The sequence below is a fragment of the Hemicordylus capensis genome, chromosome 2 (assembly GCF_027244095.1).
Source record: "Hemicordylus capensis ecotype Gifberg chromosome 2, rHemCap1.1.pri, whole genome shotgun sequence".
In the NCBI taxonomy this organism is placed as follows: Eukaryota; Metazoa; Chordata; class Lepidosauria; order Squamata; family Cordylidae; genus Hemicordylus; species Hemicordylus capensis.
The window spans coordinates 175,896,344-175,918,004 of record NC_069658.1 but is presented as its reverse complement, the minus strand read 5'-3'; the positions used below and the strand labels follow the sequence as shown (position 1 = coordinate 175,918,004).

General features: G+C 46.3%; 1 protein-coding gene across 10 annotated transcripts in view; it reads left to right on the top strand.

Annotated features, from left to right (window-relative positions):
• Positions 1–21,661, top strand: part of SMARCA4 (SWI/SNF related, matrix associated, actin dependent regulator of chromatin, subfamily a, member 4) — a 108,018-nt gene that overhangs the window by 69,912 nt on the left and 16,445 nt on the right. For 5 of the 10 annotated variants that reach the window (XM_053289799.1, XM_053289797.1, XM_053289795.1 and 2 more), the window contains 5 exons: positions 6,381–6,544; positions 7,605–7,832; positions 8,038–8,136; positions 8,410–8,487; positions 12,093–12,320. In XM_053289799.1, the coding sequence (XP_053145774.1) occupies positions 6,381–6,544; positions 7,605–7,832; positions 8,038–8,136; positions 8,410–8,487; positions 12,093–12,320 (797 nt within the window). The remainder of the gene's footprint in view (positions 1–6,380; positions 6,545–7,604; positions 7,833–8,037; positions 8,137–8,409; positions 8,488–12,092; positions 12,321–21,661) is intronic. The other 5 variants (XM_053289804.1, XM_053289805.1, XM_053289801.1 and 2 more) reach the window with 3 other exon arrangements.

Genomic DNA, 21,661 nt, shown 5'->3' with positions numbered 1-21,661 from the left:
TGGCCACAGAACCAAGCCAGAACCCCAAAGGGGATTTAGTCTTTCCTAAAGCGAGGCCGCGAGGTATTTTATTGCCTATGCCAGACTGCTTCATAGAAACTATTAAGGCCGAGTGGACAGCACCAGCGGTTAACAAAAAACCTATGCCCGCTACCACCCGTCTCTACACCTTCCAGCAAGAGTCGGCAGATTTGTTAAGAACTCCTAGCACCGATGCACCAATCGCGCAACTGGTCACTGGATCCTTGATCCCCAGGGACGGAGAGGCCTCCCTGAAGGACCTATCAGAAAAGAAGGCGGAATTTGCTTTCCGTAGGGTCCATGACAATTCCTCTCTCGCCACACGTGCCTCTGTGGCGGCGTCCATGGCAGCTAGAGCCAGTCTTTTATGGCTAAACAATTTGATTGACGAAGTACCTCCAGAATCCACTCGTCTGAGACAGCAGCTGCTAAAATTGCAGAGGGCGCAAGCATTTGTAGCGGATACTACCCTAGACGCCATTCGTTTCTCCTCCAGAGCTGCGGTGGCATCCGTAGTAGGGAGAAGGCACTTATGGCTGAAAGGATGGCAGACAGACGTTACCTCCAAAACAAACTTATCTGCAGTGCTCTATGATTGTTCCAAGCTATTTGGAGACACCGCCTTGGAAAAGGTCCTAGTGCAGTTGAAGGATAAGAGAAAAACAATGCCTACTGTTTCTAAGAAAGGGGACAAGCCCTATTTCAAACGCCCATTTCAACCCTTTCGTGCCTTTCACCCCTCCTTCAGGGGGCGAGACAGAGATTTCAGAGGCCAAAGAGTTGCATGGCAGCGCCAGCGATTTACAGCAAGAAATGCAAATAACCGCCAGGCCTTTCTGCAGGGCAAGCAGCATGCTAAACAACAATACTGACTCGGGAGACCCCCTCCTAGGGGGTCGTCTGTCCTTATTCCACCACGCCTGGGAACAGACCGTGACAGACACCTGGGTCCTCCAACTGATAAAAACAGGCTACAGAATAGAAATGGACTCCCTTCCCCGCCCCTGATTCCTTCCTACTCCCCGCTCTCGCTATTTTTCCAAGCACGCAGACGTAGCAGCGTCCATTCAACACCTTCTGGACATAGGCGTGGTGGAAAGAGTTCCGGCGGGTCAAGAGGGGAAGGGAGTTTACTCTATTCTATTCACCGTCCCCAAAAAGGACAGTTCAAAGAGAGCAGTGTTGGACCTAAAGCGAATGAACAAGCACGTCAAGACCCAAAGGTTTCACATGGAATCCCTCTGATCCATCACGGAGGCGCTACAAAAGGAGACCTGCTCTCTTCTATAGACTTAAAGGAAGCATACCTGCACATACCTATCCATCCAGACAGCAGGCGCTTTCTACGCTTCAAGTATGCAGGGGTCGACCTACAATACAAGGCTCTCCCCTTCGGGCTCTCATCGGCTCCCAGGATCTTCACCAAGGTCCTGGCGCCAATCATGGCACACCTGAGACTCAGGGGGGTCCACATTTTTGCATACTTGGACAATCTTCTCCTAAAATTGAGATCCACAGAGACAACAGCCACCGACCTAGCAGTCACCCTATCCACTCTGGAGCAGCACGGGTTCCTGGTAAACAGACAGAAAAGCGTCCTAACTCCCACCCACAGGATCCAACACCTGGGGTGGTCATAGATACCCTGCAGGGTCGACTGTTTCTGCCAAAGGAAAGGATTCAGGTTCTAACGTCGGAAGTACAATCGGCCTTCCACTTATGGAGCAGTCCAGTACTATCTCTGGCAAGGCTATTGGGACTAATGGTCTCCACACTGGACTCAGTACCCTGGGCGAGATTTCACCTAAGGGAATTACAGTGGTTCCTTCTGGGATTCCAGCCTTTCATCTCCAGGAAGAAGAACATAACGGTCCACATGCCGTCCAAAGTCAGGATGTCTCTCCTTTGGTGGAGCTCCATACAGAACCTATCCAGAGGGAAGAGATTCCTAGAATTCCCGAGAACAATCATGACTACAGATGCCAGCAACAGAGGCTGGGGGCTCACTCTCTCCAATGGTCGGTCCAGGGCAAGTGGAGCCAAGAAGAGCAGAATCATTCGATAAATTGGCTGGAATTGAGAGCCATCAGGCTGGCACTATTACAACTTCTCCCTCACGTGTCAGGCCGGCATGTGCTGATCAAGACAGACAATACAACTGCAAAGGCACACATCAACAGACAGGGCGGGACGAGGTCCAGGTCCCTGTATCAGGAATCGGTCCTCCTGATGAGTTGGGCGGAACGGCATTTGAAATCCATCACAAGCCACCACATGAAAGGGGACCTCAATTCAATTGCAGATTGGCTCAGCAGGCAGGATCTCCTTCCAGGGGAATGGGCCCTGAACATGCGAGTCTTCGAACAGCTGGCACACAGGTGGGAGACGCCTGTGGTAGACCTGTTCGCCATGCCTCTCAACACAAAGATAAACAGATACATAACCAGGTTCCAATGCTGGACGGCATTGGGGACAGACGCTCTGTCCTGCCAGTGGCCAAGGGGTGTTCTCTATGCTTTTCCACCAGTTCCTCTGCTGACACGTGTCTTACGGAGAATAAAAGAACAAAGGGCAGAAGTCATTCTGGTGGCACCTTATTGGCCAAGAAGACCCTGGTTCGCCAAACTAGTCTCTCTCAGCAAGGACAGGCCTTGGCACCTGCCAGTAGAGCCAGATCTACTGCTCCAGGGACCAGTCCAACACCCGAACCCGGCATGGTTTCAGCTAGCCGCATGGAGACTGAGCGGCGGCTGCTGAAAGCCCAAGGGCTGACACAAAAGGTGACCACGACCATCCTTGCCTCTGGCGCATGTCCACGAACAGAGTGGATCAGTTTACATGGAGGGCATTTCTCTGCTGGTCCTTCCAACATCGCGTGCCCAAAGGTCAGGCAAACCTTAATCACCTTCTACAATTCCTACAGGATGGCCTCAATAAGGGCCTAAGGCCAAACACACTCAGGCGGCAAGTGGCATCCCTGGTTCTGCTTTTGACGGGGGAAGGGACAAAGATCTCCATTTCACATCCGCTGCTGAAAAGATTCCTGAGAGGGGCCACGTTGCTTTCGCCTCCGGTGTCACACCGATTTCCCACATGGAACCTCAACCTGGTACTGAAGGCGTTACAGCGTACTCCGTTTGAGCCCATCCGGTCAATCTCTCTCAGGCTGTTGTCTATGAAGTTGGCCTTCTTAGTGGCCGTAACGTCAGCAAGACGAGTGTCAGAACTGAGATCACTGTCCGCTCATAATTCTTACTGCATAATCTCGGAGGATGCTGCCCGCCTTCAGATGCCCAAAGGTCTTGTCTGACTTCCATGTGGCGCAGGACGTTTATCTTCCATCCTTCTGCCCACGTCCGACGCACCCTCAGGAGAAGCTGTGGCATAAACTTGATGTGCGGTGCTGTCTGAAATGCTACCTAGCACGTTCCGCTGAGTTTAGAAAGATGGACTCTCTCTTTGTGTCATATCTACCAGCGTCAATGGGAGAGGCAGTTTCGTCCAGAACGATTGCAAGATGGATTAGGGCATGGATTTCCCTAGCATATGAGACTCAAAAGGTAACTCCTCCCGAGCACATATTGGCTCATTCCACAAGATCAATGGCTACCTCTGTGGCCTTTGCGACTAACGCACCAGTCCAAGAGATATGCAAAGCAGCAGTCTGGAAAAATCCATCCACCTTTATTAAACACTATAAGCTAGATTTGTATGCTTCCGCTCAGGCGGCCTTTGGGAGAAGGGTGCTCCAGAGAGTCCTTCCCCTGGAGTAGAGCGTGATGTGGGTTCCCTCCCAGAGACGTACTGCTTGGGTATGTCCCAATGAGATGCCTTGATAGCAGCAACCGAGAACGGAGCATTGGTCACTTACCGTGAAGGCTTCTTCTGGTTGCTGCTGTCAAGGCATCTCAGCCCACCCGTAATTTGCTTAACTCGCTCTACCCCGTGGAAAATCATGGGCGCAACTCCTATGAGCTCTCAGGGTGTTTTTGGAATATTTAGTTGAGAGGACTCCTTATGTTTTTCAGGTGCTGTTGGCATTTATCTTGTTATCCATGGTTGTACGTACTGTCTATCTCCCATTATTGTGTTTTATGCATGTTTACATGTTCTTTATCCGCTAACTTGTCCTATAAGAACTGGAGAGGGGTTATCCCCGTCAGTCTCTATAGGCTTTTTCTATTAAGAATTTGCATAGTCCTGCCCAGGAGCACGTGATGAGGATAACCAATGAGATGCCTTGACAACAGCAACCAGAAGAAGCCTTCACGGTAAGTGACCAATGCTCCGTTTTGTCACCCCTAATGATTCTGTGGAGGACTCTGATCCTCCTAGGTTTTCTAGCTTGTTGGATTCTATCCCTTCTTTTCATATACAGTGCTACTCCACCCCGAATCCACCCTTCCCTGTCCTTTCTTTAGAGTTTGTATCCAGGAATAACAGTGTCCCGCTGGTTCTCACTGTTCCACCAGGTTTTGTTATGCTCACTATATCTATGTTTTCATTTGCTACCAAGCACTCCAGCTCACCCATCTTGGCTCAGAGGCTTCTGGCATTGGTATATATAAACACCTATTCGCCGAATCTCTCACCTGGCATTGGTGTGTGCTATCTCCCTTACTGTCATTTGACCTTTTGGCCCAGCTGTCATGTGTTTCCATTTGCTCTACTCTGTCCCCTTCTGGTTTATCTGAAAAGTTTGTACCCTTGCACCTTTGAAGATTTTGCTTGCCGAACCAGATTCGACCCAGTTCCTGTCGGCAACCCCCCCAGGCGCCCCTTTAAAAGCTGCTTTAAAAGTCACCTTTATGACTTTAAGCACCAGCACTCTCGTTCCATCTTGGTTCAAGTGGGGCCCATCTCTTTTTACAGGCTTTGCTTGCCCCAAAAAGTATCCCAGTGCCTAACAAATCTAAACCCATCCTCCCAGTACCACTGTCCCATTGAGATCCCTCAGCTCCACCTGTCTCTCTGGCCCTGTGTGTGAAACAGTAGCACCTCAGAGAAAGCTACCCTGGGGGTCCTGGACTTCTACCAAGCAGCCTAAATTTGGCTTCCAGGGCCAAATTTAGGAAGCCAGGGTCCTGTTTGTACATTATTTCTCTCCACCCCCATATTGTAGCTGGGGTGAATTCAGGAGCTGTTCTTGGGCGCGTTCCCTCTCAGCACATTTTGCTTCATACAATATGCAAAAGAGCTTGTAGAGGTGCCCTTAAGTGAATACCACAAGTTTGAAGGGAAGTTCCATAACTTCAAACATTTGCCTAGGAGTGTCTTGGCCACTTAGCACTACTGGCTGTGTATTCAACGGTTTGTTGGCAAACAAAAGTCTGTGTCCCATTTGAAAATGGTGATGGTCCCCATAGGAGCACAGGGTTAACATGCTGCAGAAACCTCTTCTGTATTGTGTGAAGCAGCTGAATAAAGTAATGCAGCTGCCCTTTCCCCATAATTATATGGCACAGTACTGGGACTGTTCTGTTGTAGATGGAGTTTTGAATGTTTCCCGTGTAATACAGATACGACAAATATTTATATGCCGCTTTTCAACAAAGGTTCCCAAAGCAGTTTAGATAGATAGATAGATAGATAGATAGATAGATAGAATGGCCCCCTGTTCCCACAGGGCTCACAATCTTGAAAAGGAAAAGAAACATAAGATAGACACCAGCAACAGCCACTGGAGAGATGCTGTGCTGGGGATGGACAGGGCCAGCTGCTCTCCCCTGCTAAATAAAGGGGATCAGCACTTTAAAAAGTTCCTCTTGCTCAGTTAGCAGGGGGTAAAAAAGAGGGGTGTGTGTGTGTGTGTGTGAGAGAGAGAGAGAGAGAGAGAGAGAGAGAGAGAGAGAGATTTCCTCATTTGCAGTAGCTTGAAGTGGTACAATCCAAGGGCAACGATCATGTTATTTTATTGAACTTGTAACTCCACCCTCGATCAAAAATGGGAGTCAGCTCATACTGCACTTAGAAACAAAGAAGGATAGGTCTACCCAAAGATGGCAGTTGTGCTACATTGTGCAAAAGACAAGCCTAGGCCTGATTGATATGTGTCATTGTGGTTGTCACTTCAAGGTGCAACCAACAACCATGTGGACCTGCAGATCATGTGATTAGCTTCCTTACCAGAGCAGCTCCTTCAGCGTGTGACCAGCATAAGAACTTTACTCACAGTGCACCTGTCCCAGTTTATATACACCTCCTTTGTGGTGCGAGATGCCCCATGTATAAGATTTGTCATTGCCCCTGAAGGACAGTGCAGTACTTCTTTCAGAGTTCTGGTTCTTACAAATAAGTTTTATATTCAAATACATTATTTGTAGCGGGGGGGAAACCTTCTCTTCTTTGGACTTTTAAAGGGACCACTAAAGCTGAAGATCGTGGCATGCTGCTGAAAACCTTTAATGAACCAGGTTCTGAATACTTCATTTTCTTGCTGAGCACCCGAGCAGGAGGGTTAGGGCTAAACCTACAGTCTGCTGATACTGTGATCATTTTTGACAGCGACTGGAATCCTCACCAGGTAATAAATAAATATGTTACTGAGCTTCAGAAAGAAGAATTTTGTACTAATGCACCAAGGGATGGATTTTGGTGGTTGTGTGTTTTGTTTTGTTTTTTGGCACTGATAAATCCTAGTACACTTAATATGTCTGTTGTGTTGATTAAGAAAGAGAAGACTTTTCTGCATCCTGTTCTGATTCGGTCAATAGCAAATGTGAAAAACTGATTTATAAAGAAGGTCTGGGTTGTGACGCAGTTAGGCATGATTGTTGGCTTCTGGGTTTTCAGTAGCACTTAACATTTTGTATTCCAGTATCACCTAGAATCTACAGTGAGGACTGAGGATCCCTAGAATCCAATATGGGCTTGTGTTAGTTTTTAAAATCTTATCCCAGCATGCACAGTTTGCTTGGTGCTATTGGTGGCCCATAATGATGGTGGTGGTGGTGGTGGCCCTTGAGATGGAAATCTCTTTTTTTTTTTTCCTTACTGAGAACAGCCTGGCCTATGTTGAACACATCTTGCTACAAGCTTTTCGGTCAACAGTTCACATGATTGTTAAGTGGTGTGCGTGTTTTTTTAATCATTTAACTGTTAGCTAAGGCCAGAGGCCTCCCTGTACACCAAATGTAAAGGATGGCATTTAAAGCAAGGCATTACATGTTAACTAGAATAACACCAAGAGATGATAATGTTTTCTTTATGGTGGTTTAAACATCTGCTCAGTGTCTTTCTGAGGAGTCCTTTAAAACAGGGGTGCACAATTGCAGGTGACCTCTAAAGTTAAGTATCTGGATAACCCTAATGGATGGGTCAAGTATAGAAGCCTCTCACCAACAGACATCTGGAAAATACTGGGATTTCTGTTTGTATGTCATCTAACCCCAAGCATGGGGCAGTCTCTGACTCAGATATACAACATTATTATATCTGCCCACTGAGATATTACTTAATCCATTGAAGTATTGTGGGTTGAATCCTTCTTACATGCTGTGCTTAAAAACAGAAGGAATTTAGCACTGAGGAAGCTAAAATTGAAACCACTCTGTGAACAGTGAAGCATTCTGCCCCCACCCCAGGACCTGCAGGCCCAGGACCGAGCGCATCGCATTGGGCAGCAGAACGAAGTGCGTGTGCTACGCCTTTGTACTGTGAACAGCGTGGAAGAGAAGATCCTTGCTGCAGCCAAGTACAAGCTGAATGTAGATCAGAAGGTTATCCAGGCAGGCATGTTTGACCAGAAGTCCTCCAGCCATGAGAGAAGAGCTTTTCTTCAGGCTATCTTGGAGCATGAGGAGCAGGATGAGGTAAAGGGGCAACAGGGATCTTGCCTTCTCCTCCAGTGTGTGACTGCATTGCCTAGCTTCCTGCTCTGTGTGATCCCGAGGCCAAGGGACAGTGGGCTGGAAGGAAATGGCATGAACCCTTGTCATCCTAGGAAGTGAATTTTAGTGTCAGTGAAAGGTGCTGGATTGACAGCCCTGGAGACTGAAGTCCTCTATCTATCCACAGACCAGATACAGCACAGGCAGCGGCAGTGGCAGCGCAAGCTTTCCCCACACTGCCTCAACCCTGTGCCTCAACTCCGACTTGGAGGAGCCACCTTTAAAGGTGAGAGGGGTAATTCAGTCGCCGTGCCCGTCCAGTCCTTAGCCTCACTGTTTTAAGACTGGCAGCAAAGTTGCCAGCTCGGATGGTGAACTTCTGCCACGTTTATAATCTGTCCCCTAGAGAATGGACTGAGACCATCAAGCTCATTTTCACATGAGTAGCTAAACCCAATGTGAGATGGTAAACCATATTCCATGTGAAGCTCCAAGCACGTGAGCCACCAGGTCGTATCTGTGCCTATAGGCTAAGCAGGGGAATTTTGAAATCTTTCAGGAAGAAGACGAAGTTCCTGATGATGAGACCGTCAACCAGATGATTGCTCGGCATGAGGAGGAGTTTGATCTTTTTATGGTGAGAGTGATGACCTTCCTTCTCTTGTATGTTGAGCAGATTTACTTTTTAAACATAATGTTCAGGTATAGTTAAGGGACACTCTATTTAAAAAACAAACAAACATGAGGAAGGGTATGGAAATGGGAGCAGGAGTTAGAAAAGGAGGGTGAGAGGGAGACAGAGCATGCCCAGACGAAAGGTATGTGCAGATTCTGTCTTTGCCCATAAGAGTGAAGCCTTCGGTTAGCTGGTGATACTGCTTGAGTTGGTGGGAGGCCCTGGTGGGAGCTAATTAGGATCCGCACACCTCCATTCAAGCATCGCAGCGCCTTTTACAAGACTGCAACAACATGAAGAAGGTTTATTGCAGGCCTGTGCCTTCCTAGTAACTGTATTGGGAGACAAGGAGGGCTGTTAGCTTGGGCCTCGTGTCATGGAAATGGTGGAGGGGAGGCTGGTAGTGAAAGGACTCCTCTCTTAGTGAAAAGTGTGAAAACCAAAAGAGCCGCAATACTTTAGCAAGGTCTCTCTTGTTTGTATGTATGAGTTTATTTAATATATAAATGTATGTCTCCCTTCAAGGCTTGGGACAAGTAACATACTCCAGACCAGCCCTCCAGGGTGCTCCCTCTGCCTACCCTTCTAGTTGTCAAATGCTTTTCTGCTAAATACTCTGGAGGCTTGTTTTGGAACCGTTGGGAAAGACTCAGAGAGAGGAAGGTGGATGCTGCTTTCTCTCACCCATTTACCCCTGCTTCCCTCCTCCAGTAACCAAAAGCCCTTCTCTTCAGGGCTTTGGGCGGAAGACAGAAGAGGATAAAGGAGAAGGAGTCTCCTGCCTCTAGCCTACGTGCACCTCTGTTTCTAGTTGCCACAAACCTTTGTTATGAGAGGCTATTGGTGGAGGAGGTGGGAGGTGGCAAGGATGGAGGCTAACTTCCCCTTCTACCTCTGCTCTTTAATACACTGAAGCAGCTGTGGGGGATGGCAACTGGGCCAGGCAGTTCAAAGAAACCATTCCCCTTTGGGTGCATTATAGGTGCCTGTACATAGAACTAATAATAACTCTGAGGTGATACAGTCATATCAGTACCTGCATATTTGCATCAGCTCTGATTGGTGTTCTTAGAAAGGCAGATTTCTGACAGGTAGAGCTGAGTTCATAAATTCCTATTGAAATATATTTGAAGATTCTTTTACTATTCAACATGCTATCAACCACACATACTGATCCTCCTACACCTTGCACATAAATCTCATTAATTTTCAGTGGGGCTTAATTCCAGGTATATTTAGGGTTGCAACCAGCCTCCATCCCCCAAACCACAGCCTTGAAGATCTTTATTTTATTTATTATTTATTTATTTATTTATTTATTAGATTTATATACTGCCTTTCCAAAATGGCTTAGGGCAGTTTACAGCACGATAAAAAGAATTAAAACAAGTTAACAATTAAAATCAAACTAATTAAATTAAATTAAAACACAATAAAACCAATTAAACAGCTAAAAACCCTGGAAACCAGAGAAACAATTTAAAACAGTTAGTCAATCATTTAAAACCCTGGAAAACTACGTTTTTGAAAAATGTATATTTTGAAAAACTACAGTTTTGTGCATAGTTTAGGGTGATTTGGCGTATACTGTTTTTGTTGTACTATGCTTCCGCATTCATTTTGCCTGCAGTCATTTTGTTCTTAAAGGTGTTTTATTGTTTTGGGGGCCCAGAATGACATCTGTGTAGGAACACATGAGAGGCTGGGAACCTGAGCTCTTACCTGGAGCCCTTCTGGGGGAAAAACAAAACAAAACAATATGCCTTTACTGGCGGGAGGACCTCATTATCTGCAGGGGCTCTGTTCCTGCAAAGTACCGCAGGTCACAAAACCATGGATAATGAGGCATTGAGTCGATAGGATCACGGGAGTTAGGTTCCTAGACTCAAGAAACCCCCAAACAAAGCCAACAAAACAAAACCCATGAAAACAGTCCCAAAGTCCCCAAAATTCTGCGGAAAACTGCTTTCTTTTCTTTCTTTTTTTAAACAAGCATGCTGTAAAATGGCTCTTCTCCACAAAATAGTGGCTAGAAATGACCTCCATGTCATTTCTGGCCACACACATACCTCCAACCCGGGGATAACCAAATTTAAACCCTCCTTTTCCAGTTTTTGTCTGCATATGCCGAGGTTGGTTGTCCGTTACCCGACTGCGGATATGCGAAACTGCAAGTGGTCAGTCTGTAGATCGTGACGTATGCCTGTATTTGGTTATTTATTTGGATTAGATTTATATTTCACTACTAGCCAATCCGCACAGAGCAACCGTGTGCTCTTTGGGGACTGCTGTTCCCCCCCGCTCCACTCTCTCTTGCCCTCCCTTCCCCCTCCCTCTCTCTTGCCCCTCCCCCACCCTCCTGCCCCACTCGCTCCTGCCCCCCTCCCCCTCGCTCCTGCCCCACTCTTTCTTGCCCCCCCCTACTCTCGGGCAGCGAACTGGGAAGTCTCACTGCCCATTTCCCTCCCACCCCGGCCTCCAGTGGATGCTGGGGCTGCGCCTCACCGCCCGTTACCTCTCACCGGTGTCTCCTCTCCCCTCGCCTGGGGCTGGCCATCCTGCCGCTGCCTCCTGCTCCTGGTGGCCAGGCCACCGCTGCCACCTCTTCCAGGCCATCACTCCGCCTCCCGCCAGGTCGGGCCACCGCCTCTTCCATCCCTGGGATGTCCTGGCCAGGCCAGGCCGTCCCTCTGCCTCCCAGTGGCCAGCCGAGGCTGCCACCTCTGGCCGTTTTGCGGCCCCCCGCCACTGCCATTTTTTCTTTCCCCTCAACTCTCGCCCAAGGCTGGAACTTTCGCAATGTGTCGCGAGAGTTCCACCGCCAAATTCAGGACACGCTTGACAGCTAAGAGAATTAATTATATAGATAGAAGATTATCATTGGAGCCTGCAACACACCCTCACCCCATCTCATCCACCTTTAGAACAACCCAGTGTAGATAGAAGAGATTAGCTGGGAATCAACATTTGCTTTCTCAGGACTAAGTTAAGCTATTCTTCTGCAATCTGTGCAAACCAGGTAGCTGGGGAAATCTGGCAACTGCAGAATCGCAGCTGTGGTGCAGCCTCACCAATGCTGATTGAGGCAGTTATCTCATAGAAAGAGCATGTTGTTAAGCCCATTCTCCCTTTGGTGACAAGTTGCACCCGTCTCTGGTAGCATTGTACCTGCTGATACAGCCCTATTATCTTTCACTGGAAATATCATGTAGATTTTTTAAATTATTATTCCTGCGTTTCTGCTTTTGTCTCTTGTAGCTGTCTCATGTCTCCCCCTGATAGTCTGTAAGTTTTCCAGTCCTCCAATTCGATGTAAAGACTGCTGTTTTCAAATTCAAAAATCTCCATACTTTCTCTTGTTCTCCATTCCTATGTCCATAGTCTGAAGATAATTATCTTCTTCGGCTTGGTGGCTCTCCTGTTTATTTAGACCGAAAAGTGACTGCAGAGGAAAATAAGGCTCTAATGTTTTTAAGCAGCAGAGCCACTCAAGGTCAAGAGCTGACAGCCCAAATAGCTGGTGTGACATTGCTTGGAACCCTCACTCCAGGCTGTTCTCTTCACAGCGCATGGACTTGGATCGCAGACGAGAAGAAGCCCGTAATCCAAAGCGCAAGCCACGTCTGATGGAGGAGGATGAGTTGCCATCTTGGATCATTAAAGATGATGCTGAAGTGGAGAGGCTAACGTGTGAGGAAGAGGAGGAGAAGATGTTTGGACGAGGTTCTCGTCACCGTAAGGAAGTGGACTATAGTGATTCGTTGACTGAGAAGCAGTGGCTCAAGGTATACATGGTACAGCATCGTTCTCCAATGATTTTCTAAAATTTTATTTCTATTTGTGTCTGTGTTGTCTGTGTGTCTGAATGTGAGGAAATACCCAATATCAGAAGTTTTGATGATCAGCAAAGACTGCACTAGTGCTACCAAATTCCCAACCATTTGATGATCATTCTTTCAGTACAGAGCTCCAGAAATACCATGATGCTTTAAATTGATACTCTGAATCCATTTTAAAAACAAAAACATTTAAAACAGATGAACTTTCTTAAAACAGATATCTACCTCATCATACAAAACTTCTGTTGGGTATTAAAAAACTCAGCTGTGTGATGCCATATTGCTAAAATTAAATTCAATTGATCTCCTTGACAGATATAAAACAATTCAGATGTAAAGAGCCTTCTTGCTATGCGCCTGAGTGTACCCACTTCTTGCCTGTCCCAGCAAACATTTCAACCTGCTTGTTGCTAGGCAGCAGTCCAGAGACTGGCTACTCCTCCTCCTTTTTTTGGCCAGTAAGAGGCAAATGACAACAAAAGAGGCTGGCTGGCCCTGAGCTGGACTAGGAAGCACCATTCTTCATCCTGAGAGGCAATCCCCTCTCTGTTGCTGTAGGAGAAAGGTGCAGGTTCAGTTAGCTTTGGTCTGCTGCCATCCAAGCTGAGATCTTTTATGCCTTTACAGCAGCAACCCAAGTGCTGAGTTGGGATCTTATGAGTCAGGGTGGGGGGTCGGGGGTGATAATTCCAGCCCAAGATGTCAGCTGCAGAAATCAGGACACTTTTGCTCAAGCTTCCTGGACCTCTTGCTGAAAACTGAGTATGCCTGGATGCAGAGAATCTTGGCCATGAAAGCCAGAGTTCCTGCATCTCAGTGAACCCAAGTTCCAAGGCAATTTTACAAGTTCCTGAGAGAAGCCAAACAAGGCACCCTGACCAAGCAGAGCACTGGACAAGATCTATCTGTTCCACTTAGTCTTGGTTGTTTTAGTTGCCTAAAATATATGGAGCAAGCTGCTTCATTTCTTATTAAAGACTCATGCCTGCTGCCTGGGGGAGACATATCCTACAGACCAGAAGAACAGAAAAGTGGATTTGGACTTTAAAAAATCCACAGAGCCCAATGCTGTGGTTGCTAAGGTTGCTTCTTTCACCACTTCCACCATTAGCACATGTATAACCTTTACCAGAGGAGAGCTGGTCTTGTGGCAGCAAGCATGACTTGTACCCTTAGCTAAGCAGGGTCTGCCCTGGTTGCATATGAATGGGAGACTAGAAGTGTGAGTGCTATAAGATATTCCCCATAGGGGATGGAGCTGCTCTGGGAAGAGCAGAAGGTTCCAAGTTCCCTCCCTGGCTTCTCCAAGATAGGGCTGAGAGATTCCTGCCTATAACCTATAATGGAGAAGCCGCTGCCCGTCTGTGTAGACAGTACTGAGCTAGATAGACCAATGGTCTGACTCAGTATATGGCAGCTTCCTGTGTTCCTATGTAACTTGCCTTAAGGATTTGAAGGGGAAATTATATTAAAAGGAGCCCTGCAACTTCCCTCTCAAACATTTTTCTGCCAGTCTGCAACAGAAACAACTACAGTTTCTGTTGTTGCAAGTCTTCTGGTCTGCATTCAGTCCTGCTCTTTGGATCTAGACCTCCCTGGTAGGAGAGTGAGAGGTGTTTGTTCCAACAGTGGCATTCTTTTCAGCACCATGAGATAAAGGCCAATTGAGGAAGGAGTCCATGCTGTCCCTTCAGGAGGAGGCTTCAAGATTCAGCGTTAATCTGGAGTAACAAGGGTGGAAGAGAAAAATAGGAAGTCATCTGTACCTGTTTGCTCCATTGCCAAAGTCCATGCTCTCCAATAAGTGGATGCTAGAGCTGTTTCATCTTGGATTATCCTCCTGGAGTTGATGGTTTTTGAGAGACCTACTATCTGCTTTTTCTAGTCTGGAGAAGAGTAGAAACCATGCCGGAACTGATAGGGATGAATTGTTTTCTCAGAGAAGGCGGTTCAAGATGCCAGGAGAGGCCCTGATTCCCATAAACCTCAGCAATGTCAACATCTTTGTGCTGTTTCATGAAGCCCATTGTAGAGGTGCAGTACTAGCAAAACCCTGTTCAGAAGCAGCTGCTTCTTACAACTGCCAGTGGGATAGATGCTTCATTTGAGGTTGCCTGTCTTGCAAGTTGTTTTCAAGCTGCAGTTGGCACCTGTTTCTCTCTTTCCTGAAACAGATCCAGGGGTGGGAGAAGGGGCTGAAGCTCAGTGACGTTGCATGTTACATGTTCTCAGGTTTAATCCCTGGCATCTTTAGTTGAAGAATCACAGATGGACCTCCGTGTGGAACCCTGGAGAATTGCTGCCATTCATAACAGATAGCTCTAGACTAGAGGAAACATTGGTCTGATTTTGGTATAAGGCAGCTTGAACCACCATCTCTTATATAGCATGCTGCACTTTGGCTTGACCATTTTACTCAGAACAATTTACCAAGATAGATGTAGTGGCATAGGTGTCTTTGAGGATTAGGGCATTCATATAGATCCTTACCAGGAGGATGTACGGGCCAGGTCTGAATCAGAAGCCAAACGCCTCCCTTAGGAACACTGCTCTAAGACTTCCATGTTTGTAAACTGCTGGGACAAGACCTACCTAACGTCTTCTCTGAGGAGCCAACTTCTGAGTGGTTCTGGACATCTGACTACCTTGTTGGTTAATTTCTAAGGACAGAAGGCTAAACCTCAGATCCAGGAAGTGCCTCTAGTGCTTTATTTAGCGTATCTGACAATAGGGTCCATTTCTTATACAGATATTCTCCAAGGCTGAGCAGTCTTCTTGCCATCCATTCCAGGACTTCATCACAACAAACCATTTTCAAGGGGTCTCTGTTTCAGGAAAGGGAAGGAGTCACTGAAATGACAGCTCTTGGTCATATTTCCAAGTGCTTCTTGAATTCCAGAGCCTCAAGGAGTAGTTATGATGACATATGTGAGTCTGCAAAACTGGGGAACCTTATACTCTTCTCCCTAGAAGCTCAGTACCAACGTATTGGAGCTCCCAGTTATTCAACTAGTATGCCTACCTTTTTAGAATGTACTCAAGCATAATACTTTGGAATCCATAAAGACAATTAGCCCATTCATGTCTGAGGGTGGGTAGGAGCCCAGTTGAGCCTCTGCCTCCTTTGCAGCACAGAATTATCACCTCAGCAAACCCTCAAGCATGGCTGATGGAAGCTCCATTGCTGAACAGCAGCTGCAAGCACTACCCCTCCATGGAAGGTCCTCCAAGGATGCATATGGCTTCCCAGCATTTTTTGCGCTGCCAGCAGACTGGAAAAGATTCATGACCTCAGTAGTTGCCCTCCCATTGGCCATGAAGGAACAGAAGGTGGATGCAGCCCTGCCAAAGCTGCTCCAGCATCAGGATCATAGTGTGTGCTTTGCAGGCTCGTGCGTCCATTGACAGCAGCCACTGTATACACAGCTCTCTATGGTTTCCTGGCAGGCAAGTGTGTGCTGGGTGCCAGTGACTGGATAGAAGAGGCACAAGGGTTGTCATGACCAGAGAATCGGGACAGGAGAGCTCTCCTCTTCTCCACCCTCAGTTAAAAGCTGGACACAAAAGCTGAGTAGCCCTGCTGGGAGTGACCTGGGTTGGAGGGGATCATGCAAATCAGGGTAGTCCACTTCCGACCCCAATTTTAACAGTCGTGTGAACCTGCCTTACACTTCATCAACTTCAAGGTTTTACAGGTGCTCCTAGATTTGGGAGACCAGCCTTAGGCTTGTGTCATTACTGATATACTCCATGGCATATCAGATTTGAGTGGATTTGAAACCTTACTGAGAACATATTCTTGGCACCGTGGGGCTTTGGATTTGGGTTTTTATCCAAATACAGAAGATTTTAAATATATATCTTTAACTTGAATCCTCAAGCACTTTAAAGCTTTATGGGAGCAACATTGATTTTCCTTTGTGGGTGAAGAAGCTGTGCATGATCTTGCGTGGATATACTCTGTAGGCAATGGGTTTGAATTCCTGCATGCTGTAAAATACCTGCTGATGAAGATAGAAGTCAAAACATATTTGACTGTTCTCATTGGATTAAGTGAACTTCTAAAATTAAATTAGGGACAATTTGATTTGCAAAACTCTTGCTTTAGCAGTTCTTACAGGATCAAGCTGACTTCTGCAACCACAGTTTGGACTATCTGATTTGCTTATATCTGGCAAACATTATTACATATATAGGCTTTATTTCAGTTTCTATTGTATGTTTGTACATCGATGCCGTACTAAAAAGACTAGAGTAGATTAAACTTGTGTGTTCTACAAGATCAGCCCTTGGTGGACATTTAATCTAACTAGGTTATTACTAGGTTATTACATATAACTAGGTTATTCAGGTGCTGTCCTGCTTTGTTCATTGCCTGTGCTTTGAGTAGATGGAGAAGGAGAAGTCCAGTGCTGTGTGACATCTGGATATGATCTACTGGTATGGGGAGAAGCATTTCTAAACCACCTTTCTACCAAGGGTACTTAAAGCATGTTTACAAATGGAATAATTATAACAACACATTAATCCCCAGAAGCTGATTGGCATGCCCATAAGACAGAAGGCCACAATCTGGGGTGCCAGCGCTCACTTAGTGGAAGGATATTTTAGGAGGGTATTCCAGAAGCTTTGCTCTTGTAACCTGTTTCTGTCTCTGATTGTCTTGTGTACATAGTTTAGTTTTATTGCCATGGGACCACTGCTCACCAACAAATAGAACAGAACATTTGGTCTGAGCTATGAATTTTCCTCCTTGTTTGATGGGCAGTAATCCAGAACCTGCTCTGTTTTGGCATGACCAGTTGAATGTTTGCATTGCTTATTGCTTGTGTTCTAGTGTGTGGGGTCCTCATTGCCAGGCTAAGGGTGACTGGTTCTTCAGGAGAAGTTGCAGTGCCCTCTTAGTCCAGCCTAGAAATGTTGTTGTCTTCAGTATCTGCCCCCTATTGCTAGGGCAGGGAATGTACTTGCTATCTGAACTGCTGCCTGTCAAACAAGCAGGGGAGAGGGGAAGGTAAGGCCACATTTTCTTGTTGACTCCATGTTTGAAAACAGCAGGGAGAAAGGCAGCTTAGCTTTTTTTGCTCCTGTACTAACTGCTTCAGAAGTTAATTTTAACAGAGAATCATGAAAATCATCTATTACCTGAGAAAATCAGAATGGCCTGCCAAGCAAGGTTATGCTTTCCGCTCCTTTACTACTCTTTTCTTCATTCCTGATCAGTCCAATGTGTTTGTTTTTATATCTTAGAAATTGCAGAGTTGTAGCCATATTGGTTGAAAGAAATGAAAATGAAATAGCCTAATTGGTTTATAAACTTTTATAGAAAACAGCTGGCTACTTCTGGTGGGGACAGCTGAGTTTCTGAAGACCTGAGTGAAGGTACAATGGAAGAAACTTTAGTCCTCTCTCATTCTATTAAGATTATAAGAACTCAGCACAAATACAAAACAGGAATAAATATGTAACCTAAACATTGTGCTTTGAGCATCAGAATGTTGCTACAGCACCAAACAAGAGGCAATTTCTTGGTAGTAACAGAACTACATTCATTTTATTTATTTATTTATTTATTTGAAACATTTGATATACTGCCCACTCCGAAGACTCCAAGCAGTGTATAATTGCTTTATCCATGTGAAATCAGAGGGCAAATCCTTAGAAGTGTCTCACACAATGCCTTGCAAACTGACCATTGGCTTCCTCATTTTTACAAAATACACATAATTCTTAGTTATACAGTCTTCACAGGAATGCTGTTCTCCCTCTTCCTTGACCTTGAGAAGCTACTTTATCAAAACCAATGGATCACCTCTTTCTGCCTTTGTTGGGAGATACAGCATGTATGGATTTCTCTGAATAGCTCCTTGTTCTGAGGAATATTAGAGCACGTTACTGGCCTTTTAGTCTGACTGTGAGTTGTGGACACTAGGTGGTAGGTCGGGCCTTCATCTATCAATATGCTATAGTTTAAAAATGCTATATTGTTTTGTGGCCAGAAGGCCACAGAGAAGCTGGACCCTGCATTTTTCTGCTGCACAAAATGGAGGATGCAGGAGCCCCAGAACTCAAGCATTATGCTGGTATCTAGGGACAGTTTGCTTAACCTGTAGGGTTCAGGAGTTCTTGTAATTGATTTCCCAAGCCTCCCAGCCAAAGAGAGGAAAGACTCCCCTGTTGAAGAATGACATTGAGGATGTTGACACTCCATGGCTGGACAATGGATCATAAGTCCTCTGGTCATTGGTCAGAGGACTAGAGAAGGAATAACAAGACTGTTCCTCAGGAAAGATGTAAAGATCTGCTATCTCCAGGCTAATGCATTGGACATCCCAGTGAGAGGGAAAGTGCATTTGCCATACTTTAAGTGCTAGGCAGTTTGGGTCACTTTATAGCCACAGGACAAGGGACTCCATTCCATTTCTGGAACAAGAAAATGGAAAGCCTTTAGCTCCCAAACATTTTCCATTGGACTCTAGCACTAATGTGTTATACCTTGTACATTCAGCTGTGCCCTGCAGAAATGTAAATCTTCTTCCAGTAGAACTCAAGCAGCATCTTCAACATTCCTAGCAGGTGTGTTTGTGTACTAAACATTTGCAAGGATGCGGCATGGTCTTCACCCCATCCTTTTGACAGTCCTGTGTGATTTGGTGTGCTCTTTCCTGAAGAGTCACGTCAAAAGAAGGTCTTGCAGCTAATTTTCTGAGCAGCCCATCCAGGTAGGTGCTGAATTCTCACTATTCTACATGGAGGTCCTAGCAAAGATGACGGAAGCTCCTTATAGTCCTTTGCATAATTACATTCCACCCTTCTTTGGAGGAGACTTCGACTGAACCAGGCAGTGAGACATTTCTGACACTGGAAGGAACTGAATGGTAAGCAGTAATCCTCCCTACTTGTTTTGTTTGGACACCAGTTCTGAGAGAGAGATGGGGACACTACCTCCTCTGCACCTGAGCTTTCTGCAGTGTTTCAAGCCAAAAGTGTAGCCCCAAGAGTAACCACCTCAATTTTTTTAGTCTGTTTCAGATGCCACTAGACTCTTTGTTCTTTTAGTCCCTGGAATGTGACTGGCAAGGACTATTTCAGGAACTCTGAATACACGAGGGAACAACCTCCGTATTTTGAGCCGGGGGGGGGGGGGCATCAAAAGTGCAGTGAGTGTCCAAAAATGGTCAGGTCTTTAAAGAAGGGCCAAGACAGTCTTCTAGGCTCCTGTCTTTTGCTTACAATTAGTTAAGAGCCACCTGCATCTGTCTCAGTTTCCTCTTCATTCTCAGAATTAACCACAGCCTATATGAGATACACGGACAAAAAGTCTTGGTTCCTCATCAGCGTATGGTGTTGTGCCTGCAGCATAGATGCCAGTAGCTTTTGTTTCCAGCATCTACTCCACAGCATTATTATTCCCCCAATTTGTATAGATTTGGTGTATGGATGTGCTTGAAAGTAAGAGTGGAGAGGGATCCAGGGTAGGTACCAAAGACAAGCGCGCGCACACACACCCACACACACACCATTCTTATGGGGAAATATTGGTCACAATGACCCCCTCACCTTTCCCTAAATGCATATGTGTGTTCTCAGTGGAGAGCAGCACATGGGTGAGAGTGCTCAGCTAGCTGGGATTTGGCACTAGACTAAGGGGAAGCCTGGAGAGGGGCCATTTCTGAGCCCAATTTCTCCCTGTGCAGTTGGCTTCCTTAAGCTGCAGTGGAGATGCCATACACTGAGTCAGACTCTCTAGGCCAGCAGTGTCCACTTGAGCTAGAGGTGGCTCTCTCGGGCCTTAGGCAGAGATCCTTTCCAGCCCTGCTGCCGGAGATCCTTGGAAACTAGGATCGAATTTGGGAGTGCAGGCAAAGCATGTGCTCTACCACGAAGCACAAGCCCCTGCCCTCAAAAGACGGAGGGGGAATTGGTCTTGGGGGTTGCCTGCATCTCCTCCAAGCCCAGGTCTTGCCCCTGCCGCCCTGTCTCACAATAGGATGCAATACACATATCCTCCTTTCAAGCATCTTTCACTTGTCGCTTCTTATAGCACTTCATACTGTGAATCATTCTTTGTTTGTTACATATTTATCCTGCTGTTCCTGAAAGGCTCAGAGCGGCTTACAGCATTCTTTAGGATTAATAGTTCCGTCCCAAACAGGCTCACAATATTTTTAAAAATCAAACAAAAGTTGAGGGGGGGGAGTTGTCAGAGGGGAGATTTCAGAAGGCAAAAGTCTCTGCTTAGCTTAAAGGTAAAGTGTGCCGTCAAGTCGGTGTCAACTCCTGGCGACCCCAGAGCCCTGTGGTTGTATTTGGTAGAATACAGGAGGGGTTTACCATTGCCTCCTCCCATGCAGTATGAGATTATGCCTTTCAGCATCTTCCTATATCGCTGCTGCCCGATATAGGTGTTTCCCATAGTCTGGGAAACATACCAGCGGGGATTTGAACCAGCAACCTCATGTTTGCTAGTCAAGTCATTTCCCGCTGCTCCATTTAGGTGGCTGATTATTAAGTGGTCCTTCCCCACAGAGCCATGTAAGCAGTTTAGTTCCAGGGGAGGCAAATGGAGGGAGAGTCACATGGCAGTTGGAGACCTTTGCTGTAGATCTTTAGATACCATGCTATGGTTGCAATCCAACTGCTGCTTCTCCCCCCCCCCCCCACAGTCCATGCCTATGGGAATGCAAGACCAGCAGGCAACAGTTGTTCCAGGTTGAATAACAGATGACTGAAATCCACAGACTGACGCCATTGTTAATTTCATGGTGTACTGTCGAACATCAAAAACTGTTGAAGAGGCAGCTGACTGCCATTGCTTATATTGACAGCTGCAGTAAACCTGCTGAGATCTCAGTTACGGTTGCATCAAGAAATTACTGGGCAGCCTCCGGTTGTGCACAGGCTTAGTATTTGGGTCTGCTCTTCAGTCCAGAAAGCCCTTAACAAAGACACTGCTGGAGGGACTTCGAAACTAATTGGATTGTAAACCACCCAGTGCCAATTGTTGCTCCAGAGCAGGGCTGAGCAAACATAGTCCTCCAGCTGTTGTTGAACTCCAACTCCCATCATCCCCAGCCACAGGCTGGAGGGCCGCATTTGCCCACCCCTGCTCTAGACTGTACAGAGCACCCAACTCTGTCCATGTAATCATCAGCTCTGCGCCTTCAATAAAGAGAGGGTAGCTGTTCTGTATTAAAATGAAGGTGTAGCTTCACAGCAGAAGGCAACTCCTGTATCTTTCTTGCCCTCGCCCAGTTATCCAAGAGAGAAGATACAGTAATGATGCAAATAGTAAG